This window comes from Macrobrachium rosenbergii, chromosome 24, assembly GCF_040412425.1.
Source record: "Macrobrachium rosenbergii isolate ZJJX-2024 chromosome 24, ASM4041242v1, whole genome shotgun sequence".
In the NCBI taxonomy this organism is placed as follows: Eukaryota; Metazoa; Arthropoda; class Malacostraca; order Decapoda; family Palaemonidae; genus Macrobrachium; species Macrobrachium rosenbergii.
This window is the reverse complement of record NC_089764.1, coordinates 10,571,663-10,581,872: the sequence shown is the minus strand read 5'-3', so window position 1 is coordinate 10,581,872 and position 10,210 is coordinate 10,571,663. Positions and strand designations below refer to the sequence as shown.

The 10,210-nt window shown below is 36.2% G+C and overlaps 1 protein-coding gene across 1 annotated transcript in view; it reads right to left on the bottom strand.

Moving 5' to 3' along the window:
- Positions 1-9,195, bottom strand: part of LOC136851869 (uncharacterized) — a 9,949-nt gene extending 754 nt beyond the window's left edge. Inside the window, exons 1-3 of the mRNA XM_067126182.1 lie at positions 7,686-9,195; positions 7,195-7,285; positions 1-1,530 (exon numbers count right to left, since the gene is read on the bottom strand). The exon at positions 1-1,530 is cut by the window's left edge and continues 754 nt beyond it. Of these exons, the coding sequence (XP_066982283.1) occupies positions 3-1,530; positions 7,195-7,205 (1,539 nt within the window). The 5' untranslated portion in view covers positions 7,206-7,285; positions 7,686-9,195 and the 3' untranslated portion in view covers positions 1-2. The remainder of the gene's footprint in view (positions 1,531-7,194; positions 7,286-7,685) is intronic.
- Between the last annotated feature and the right edge of the window lie 1,015 nt (positions 9,196-10,210).

The following is a 10,210-nucleotide window of genomic DNA, read 5'->3' as shown; positions in this document are numbered from 1 at the left end:
TATCACTCTCTAGGAAGGATTCTGTCCATCATGTCCTTGATTATGGTAAGCTTATTCAGTATCAACTTCCTGACAATCATAAAAGAAATGAAAGCAAACAGTATTAAAAGAATGACATTTATGAATGACATGATAGGAGAAATCTCGGTCTTATATATATGAAAGAAAGTATGAACCTCTTCTAGCTTTGTGAATGTCTCCAATTCCAGTTCTGAAAGTTGAAATTCGTTAATAACTGCAAACTGATGTACACTTTTACTGAAATTCAAACTGTATGTCGTGAAGACTGTAGGTTTGTAATACAAATTATGTAAAATAACCAATTCACAAGCAGATGAAAATGAGTGTACGTTAATGAAAACTACTTCTGTTTTGTTTGACTTACAGTCAATCTTAGCATTCAATCTGTTTGCTGAGAACACAAAAATTTCATCATCAATGATTTGAGCCTTGAAAGTTTCTGTAAACGGTATATATTTACAATGGTTCTTACCATTCTTGTTGTTTACAAGATCATCTAGGCAATGAAGAGCACTCAATGGTTCATAGAAATTCACAATGTTACAAACATATACACCATCATTAAGCATGACACATTCCCTGAATTTATGTTCGGGAATTTCAGTCACTAGGAAAGAATCATGCTGCAAGGCAAAGTGTCGAACTGTTCCTTCTAGTACAATGGACTTATTATCTACTACCATTGGGAATGGATAGACTGACATCAATGAGTTGACGTCTGGATTGTTGAAAGGGATCACTAGTATGATTTGATTGGCTATCACTTTCACTGTTATCAGGCCATAATAGTCCACTATATTTTCTACTTGTGGCTTCAAGTGATTGTTCACAACACATTTCTGAATAATGGCTTCAATTTCACTAGGGGTTATCAGAAAAGGCGACAGCAGGTTTTTACCTGCCATCATGATTGCATTGAGTAATTCCTTGTATTCCAGAAGGAAATTACTTGTTTCTATGAGCAGTTGCTCCATCATTTCTGTTTGATGGATTCTAGCAATTTCTGATGAAACATTATGGAGGGCACTATTCACAAATTCTTTCAGCACTGTGATCATTTTCTGATTTTGATTGACATTTCCTATTACTTTATTATAGACAGTACCCTGCTCAGAAGCCCAATTTTCAAGTTGTGCCACTCTTTCCTTTAGCCTTTCAACATTACCATCGGTCGCCACTCCAAAGAGATTGTGTAAAGCGACGCCTATAAAGGGTATAAGTGATCGCTTTACTACTTTCCTTGGCATAACACTATCGATGTCCCTCTGCAACTTGGAGAGCATGTCGTACAAATTTCTATCTTGGACACTTTGTAATCCTGCCTGTATCTGATTGCTCAGCTGGACTAACTGCTCTCTCTGATCGATAATGGAGTCCGTCTGGATCTTAACAATGGCTAGGTCCTGTATCATCTTAACCTTGCCATGCTCCTTGATGATGACCCCCTTTCTTAGTTGTACGAGTGAGTTCACAATTTGACTCACTGCCAACCACCATACAATCCATTTGCTGAAATAATGTTATTAAGCAGTAAAAATCTTATTACATCTGTTTACTATTGCACTTGCCATTACCTTCTTCTCAAATTATACCTTGGGGTCATTGAAGATTCTATTTTATGATCTATCTTATCTTTATTGGACAAATCCTTTAACTGGGTAGACGACCAAGGTTCTGAATGAACTACTTTAATGTGGTTCCAATGTACAATGGATTCTTTCAAGGTAGTTTCATGCATTAATTTGAATTTATTCAACTTCAAAACTTCTAAAACTCTATATGGACCTCGAAATTTTGGTGATACTTTAATATTAGGTCCTTCAAGAACATGATTGAGTACATAAACTTGTTGTCCTACCTTTAACGAGGGTATGGTGGATCTGTTATTGTAATACTTACTAGATTTTTTATGTAACTCCTTTAATCTAGCCCTGGTGACTTTAACGGTCTCGTACGTACGTCTTGTCTTCCAAGCAATATAGTCCTCGTAGTTGTACGTACGTCTGGGTGGTGCGGCATCATCCAAAAGTGAATTTGGCATTCTCTTTTGGTAGCCATACAATAGGAAATGAGGAGTTTCTCCTATTGATTCATTTACTGTGTTGTTTAGAGTAAATTGTATGTCTTCGAGAGTCAAGTCCCAGTCTTCAGTGCTAGGGGTTACCAATGTTTTCAGAACATCCTTTATCTTGCGATTTGTTCTTTCTACTGCTCCATTTGAGCTTGGCTTATATGCTGTTATTTGACATTTCTGTATTTCATAAAAGTCACACAATTTTGTTAGAATGTCACTAGTAAATTCAGCAGCATTGTCTGAGAGCAAAACTTGAGGACATGAATGTCTGGTTATAATTCTAGACTTAAAGGCTTCTGCCACCGTTGATGCTTCTCTGTTTCTAGTTGGAACAATTTCTACGTATCTGGTCAAATAGTCAATGAAAACTAAAATCTGTTTATTTCCTCTGATGGTGTTCGGGAATGGACCTAAGAAATCCATTGTGACTACTTGAAAAGGATTTAATTCTGAAGGATACATTTCCAGAGGAGCCTTGACGTTGACATTCCCCTTATGTATATTACATAGGGTACAATTCTGAACAAATCGAGTAGCATCTTCACTACATCGAGGCCAAAAATAGTTTCTAGTGATTGTTCTACATGTTTTCTTAATTCCAGGATGTCCTGATAACTTGTATGAATGGGTTAGTTCTAAAACGTCTTGTATTAGTGTATTAGAATGTACAAACGTGAACAAGCATTTGGTTCGTCTGAAGTCTTGTACAATAACCCATCTATCAATTGAAACTCTGAATTTTTCTCACCTTGCAAGAGGTTACCAATTACTTCCTTTATTCTAGAATCCTTTTGTTGTTCTTGACGAACTTTGTCTAAATCTAAGTCTGTGATTTGACAACTGAAGGCGAAATTATGAGTGGTAATTTGTTTCTCGTTCTCTTCTTGTGATCTAGATAAGGCGTCAGCTAATGTGTTATATCTACCAGGTATGTATCTAAACTCTGGGGCAAATTCTAATATGCTAACGAACCATCTATTGAACTTCATATTATTGGTAAAAGCCCTTTTCTTGAAAAGATCACAAATGGGTTTATGATCTGTAAGAACATTAATTTTATGTCCTAGCAAAATGTGTCTAAATTTCTGTAATCCCCAGACTAATGCCAAACATTCCCTTTCTGTTGTACTGTAATTTCTTTCAGCTGCATTCAAAACTCTACTGGCATAGTATACAGTCCTCATCCTTGTTTTATCCCTTTGCATCAAGACGGCACCTAGTCCTGTACTTGAAGCATCACAGGCTAAGTAGAATTCCTTCTCGAAGTCTGGATAAACTAGGATAGGATCTGTTATCAACATATCCTTTAGTGTTTTGAATGCTGCTTCCTGTTCATCTTTCCACTCATAGCTAGCATCTTTCCTAGTTAACTCAGTTAATGGTTTTGCTATGGTAGCAAATCCCTTTATGAAAGGTCGATAATATCCTACCATACCTAGGAATCTTCTTAGTGCCTTCAAATTTCTTGGGGCTGGATAGTCTACAATAGCCTTAATCTTTCCTTCTTGCATTTTCAAACCATGTTCACTGATAACATGTCCTAGATATTCTAGAGATTTCTTCAGAAACTGACATTTCTTAATTTTTACCTTTAAACCCGCCTTTCTGAGCCTATCTAATACTAATTCTATTGTCTTGAAATGACTCTCTACATCCTTACTAGCAATTATTACATCATCAAGATAAACCGATACGTCTTCAACATCTCCCAAGATTTGCAGCATTAAACGTACAAACGTTAAAGGAGCTGAAGTAAGACCAAACGGCATTACCTCAAATTGCAAATGTTCTTTATGAGTACTGAATGCCGTGAGATGCTTGGATTCTTCATCGAGAGGAACTTGCCAATATCCACTCAGTAAATCGAGGCTAGAAAAACCTTGGCACCTCCTAATTGAGCTAGCATGTCATTAATGACTGGCATTGGCATTCGATCGGGGACGGTGTGGGAATTCAATTTACGGTAATCAATTACCATCCTCCATGTACCGTCTTTCTTTGGAACTAGCAGTAAAGGTGAATTATAAGGTGACTTAGAAGGTATTACAACTCCATCTTCCTTCATCTCTTCAACCATCTCGTCTACAATGGGTCTTTGACTTATTGGAAGTTTGTAGTTAGGTATATAAAAAGGTCTAGCACCATCTTCTATGACTATTTTGTGCTGCAGGACATCTGTCCTTCCTAACTTATCTCCTGTTACTGCTACAACACTCCTATATTTCTCTAATATCTGTATTAACCTGTCCCTACAATGAGGAAAATCTGTATTATTTACTTCCCTTCTAATTTAACTCTTGTGTCAGCTACAGAGACAAATGCTTTTTCACTTAGGGTTAGTAAAGGGTTAGTAATCACAATTCCTTACAGAATTCTATGCCGGCATGCAATTCTAGTCTCTTGTCAGAATAATTATACACATAAGTCGTACAATTTCCACCATTAAGTCTTACTAGGAATTGTCCATTTTCACAAAGTCTGGTAAGTCTTCATTAACTATTAACACATCTGTATCACCTAGGTTTTTATCTGTTACAATTCTAAGACAAACCTTTGTCAGACCTTGTGGATGCAGTATAACGCTATTGTTTAATTTGAGTTTTACAAGATTATCATCGGCAGTACTAACTAAGCAGATCTCTTCTGCATTCTGTGCATCGGCAGTGTAACAGACATCAGTATCATCTGAATTTTCATCTTGTAGTATCACAGAACCTATCTCTGTCATTTTTAGGTTGCCTAACAGCAACACCTCATTGAGATACTTCTCTTCCGTATCTTCTCTTATTATTAAGTGACTACAATCTATTAGCGTGTCAGGATCGTCAGGTTGGGAAAAAGAACTAAGTTCTTCGGAGGTATCTACTTGTCGTGCACTTGAGTTATCAGGTTCATACCTGCTATCTGAGAATTCCTCCTGAGTGGCTTCTAGGCTTTTAAAAGTAGTTTGTCTATCTTCTTCTATTTCTTCTATCATTGAATTTCTACACACTGTCCTACCCGGGTTAGCATTAAATTCTATTTCTATCTGTTGGATGTCTACTTCTTCAGATGAGGCTGTCTCAGGTAAAGTGATCAAGTTTATCTGAAACTGTTCCTCTTCTTCAAGAGAGCAAACATTTCCTCTATCAATTTCCTTGATAGTTATTCTTCCATTGCTACAATCTAGTGTAATTCCACATCTTTTCATAGCCTGGAAGGAAAATAGAGCTTGAGCTGGAAAATATTTCTCTTCCAACACCACAAACTCTTCCCTGTATTTCTTATTTAGAATTTCTATCTCTAAATTGACATTGCCTATAGCCCTTATTTGCTTTCCAGCGATCCCCTTTATGGTCCTATAGGATTCTCTCATTTGGGAAAGCTCACAACCTATATGTTTTGTTAAAGTGCCTTTATCTATGATACTTACAGTACTGCCTGTATCCAACAATATGGAACTCAGTACACCTTCTAAGTGTACTTGTATGATAGGCAACTCTTCCTGACACGTATTAAAATTCTTTACAGAAAACACTATTTCATTACTTCGAGTAATGTCTGTTGGGGACACATCCTTATTCACTGTCACTATTTCTCTCTGTAAGGATGGACCTTTCTGCTGCACTCTCTGTGATTGTCACTGAGAATCCCCTTGATTTGGGTTACTGGGGGAGGTATTTTGATTATTAGGCTGAGTACTTTGGTTAATTTGAGACCCCTGAGAATTTCCCTGTTTGTTGTACCAACAGTTCTGGATTAAATGTCCTGTCTTATTGCAATTCGAACACCATTTGTTTCTTCTACAGTTCTGGGTTGTATGGTTGTTATAACCACAATTTCCACAACTTTGTCTCTGCCTATTAAACTGTGGCCTATTATTCCCTGAATTTTGGCCTTGACTAGCTCCCCTCTGTCCAGGAGTCCTGTTATTTCCACTGTTATTTCCATTAGTTCCAGTGGTATTCCCATTGTTACCTCTATTTGGCGGCCTACCTTGATTGTTTCTATTTGATTGATTAAATCTCCTATTGTTGTTCCCACCATTTCTATCAAACGAATTTCTATTTCCCTGATACCTAGACCTAGCTTGCCCTGATTGGTTTCTATTGACTGATTGCTATTATTTCTTGGGTTTCCACTAGCTACGGTTCCCGTAAAATCTGCACTACTACTTGATGAATTCTGTTTTACTTTCCCTTCTATGTACATCAAAGTTTGTACAATTCCATCATTTGGCTTCCTATCACAGTACTTCTTTAAGGCTACTCTTTCTTCCTTACCCAAAGCATCGTAGATTGGTCCTAAGGACATATATCTAAGTACCTTGGATATACTAGCTAAATCTGTTTCATCATCATCAAATTCATCCTTCCTTCCAACAACAATTCCTACAGCTTTCATATCTGTCGTCACTCTATCTATAGCTTCTTCTACTCTAGTGGCTAAAACTAAGTGATTACCCTCATATTTCTGATGATGGAAAGTTCCTATGTTATACCATGGATCTTTCTGTGCTTCTGGTTGCCAAAACTGTAAGCACTGTTTCTTGAATTCGTTAAACAGAGTAATATTCCTAAAAAGTACTGAATGAAGAACTGTATGTGCATCACCATGTTCCATACTAACATACAAGAGTGCTTCATCTATTTTCTTTCTCTCATCTGTGATACCAGCAGCTGAAATTCTGCTTTCTGTGTCTGCTATCCATCGATTTACACCATATTCTTCTAATCTACTTTTATCTACATTACTTGGGTCTACCGTTCCACAAAATCTAGTGGCTTGGTTATTACGGCGGCTTGCGCCATGTTAGGATTTCTAGGTACAATGGAAGTTATTGGGTTAGTGGTTACAACTGAAGGGTTAGGCGCACTCGGTAAACTAAGTGGGGGACCTTGACTACGAGAACGTCTGGGTCTAGTATTACTAGGATCAATTGGTCTAGAAAGTCGTTCAGGTACAGGTCTTAGGTTATATGGAGTCTGGTCTTCGCTTCTTGTCTGTTGCAGTCGGGCGATAACTTCGTCCAAAGTGTTATTCATATTAATTCATAAAATATTCAATGATTCCAAGAATGAAAAATTAAAAAAAAATTAATTTGAGAATCAGGTACTTACTTCAATTGCATGTTTGCTGAGTTGACTGTATCCCTCTATACAAAAAAATTCAAATTTTTCCTAACTCATTCCTTCATAGGACTCTCTCAATCTGAAAAAGTCTGATATTAGTATTTATGTATACAATTGTTTGGGTTCCACTGCAAAATGCTGCGCCAAGTGTTTAACAAAAAAAATTTATTATGCTAGAACAATTTAAACAGAATTGTCTCTATCACCAAGTGAACGAAAAATTCTATTTCGTAAAAAAAAATTACTAAATATGAGAAAAAAAAATTTTATTTCCTTCGTACAACAATAAGGAAATATTGTTCAGAATATTATTCAAAAGAAAAATAATTTACTTAAATCATTTATGTTTAAAAAAAAATTATTTGCGCACTGCAGGGAAAAATAATTATATAAAATTTCACGCAAAAAAAAAAAATTTAATTATTCACAGAGAAAAAAATTCTCTTGATAATTCCCCGATACTAGGAATGAATGTTTACTATTCAATTAGCTTCGTGTCGCCTTGCACTTGAAGATCGCGCTGATTGCACTTGAGCGCAATTTGTCGTTAGCATCCAGCGATAATTCGGCACAGCTCGGCCGACTTCCAGTCCGTACTTGCTGAATTTGGCGAAGAAAATTTTTGGAATCCCTTCCAAATTGTTGATTGAAGGCGTCACTTCCCTTTCGAGAGGCGGTTATCAACGCGTTGACTTCTAAACTTTATCGCCGTTCCGAATTCTTCACTCTCTTTCGTCGCCGTCTTCCGCTCTCATTCGTCGCCGTCGTCGTCACTGCTCTGCTACCGCTACTTTTCGCTAAGTCTCCCTTTTAACGACCAAAAATTTTGGGAATTTCGTGTATTTAAGTCCGTAGACGATAGAAAAGTTCACTGAACTGACGTAGATATTAGCGACTTTCATACGTCCGCCAACACAGTTTGTTTTGGTCTTCTCCGCTTCTGCGATCGGCGTAGTATAGGGCGAGTTGCTGATTCTTTCTTTCGTAAATTTCGTTTTCTTATAAAAATCACCGCTGTTCTATGCCGTGATTATTACTATTGTTCTTATTATGGTCATATATAATTATTAAACTGAATTTCTGGTTGATCTTATGCGAATGTTCGGAAGTTTCAAACTAGGCAGAGATTTACCGCTGTCAATTTTTCATTCCGATCGACGCAAAAAGATTCACTGCTTCTTGGAATATTTCGTTCTGCTTCGTTTCCCTTCTGCTACAGTGTTGATGTTGTATTGATGTTTCTAGTGCTGAAGACCGTCTTGAGATTATTTGCGCTGTTAAATTGAGAGTTAGTTTTAGCGCCGTCACTGCTCAGTCTCTGTAAATTTCTCTAGGGCCGTGAACTTTAATGTTTTTCAAATGTGCGCTGGGCGAAATCCCACCGCTGCCACCAAATTTATATGTTATGCGGTTTAGTTTTTCTTTGTATTGCGTTGCACCACATATGAATGACTCTCTTTCTGTTGACTTTCATTTGATAGTAACGCAGGGGACTCGGTAAGTTAGGTTGAAATTGTCTATTAATATTTTTCACTTTTTCAGGAGGGGGTAAGTATTCACCGGGCACGGTTTTTCATAAGTTTTATTACAAAACTATTTCACACGGCCAGCCACACTGGACTTAGAAATTTCTTGATGTTAAGAGAGGAGCGAGTGACACAATCCTACCCAATTTGGTTTTCAAGTAACTCTGGCTAAAAATTGATCAGAATGAACTCTGGACCTATGTTGAACAAAACTCCGCCTCCTTGAGGACGTCTACTTTACTCTTAATGGTTCAATCTTAACTCCCACTTTTGGCAAGGACAAATCAGGTCAATTTTGCTGACCTTTTCGCTTCAAAACCTATCCTCTAACTCCTCCTTCCTTTCCCACATCTTGGAGGTTTGTTATGGTTAGTCTTCAATTTACTTGGTCCCATGACTCATCATTTTAAACTACCAACATCGTGTCTCTCTCTCTCTCTCTTTCATAATCCCGATCAGTGAATCTCATACTTATTCACTGCATAACATGTGGTCAGTTCTTTAAATACTTATCGTTGGGCAATTTATCAAACGTGTAATGGTTATACGAAGTTAAATAATTACATAACTGATAGTTTTTAAACACATACAAACACAAACACACATCTGAAAATCTTCCTCAAAAGTATGCATCAAAATGATTATTTACCCTTTGATCTTAGCTGTTGTTGATAAAACTTAATCTTCGTAATCTTTTTTTAGTTTCAGAACAGAAAATTATTGTGCCGGCTTTGTCTGCCCGTCCAAACAATTTCTGTCTGCACCTTTTCTGTCCGCCCTCAAATCTTAAAAACTACTGAGGCTAGAGGGCTGCAAATTGGCATGTTGATCATCTACCCTCCAGTCATCAAACATACCAAATTGCTGCCCTCTAGTCTCAGTAGTTTTTTTTTTTTTTTTTATTTAAGGTTGAAGTTAGCCATTATCGTGCTTTTGGCCACGATAGAGGCCAGGCCACCACCAGAACGTGGTTAAAGTTTCATAGGCCGGGGCCCATACAGCATTACACCGCGACAACAGAAAAAGATAGATATATCTTCGGTGGCCTTGATTATACGATGTACAGAAAACTTGATTGCTCTAAGAAACTTCTGCGCATTTTATACCAGTTTTTTTTTTTATTGTACGTAGTTTACTTAAAAATGACTTAGACTAAAATTAATAGATATTGTACTTCATTGCTTCAACTTCCTCGTGGCCATTTACCCTAATTATGTTTTATATCACTTGATAAAAGTTATATTATATATATATATATATATATATATATATATATATATATATATATATATATATATATATATATATATATATATATATATATAATATATATATATATATATATATATATATATATATATATATATATATATATATATATATATATATATATATATATATATATATATATATATATATATATATATATATATATATATATATATATATATATATATATATATATATATATATATATA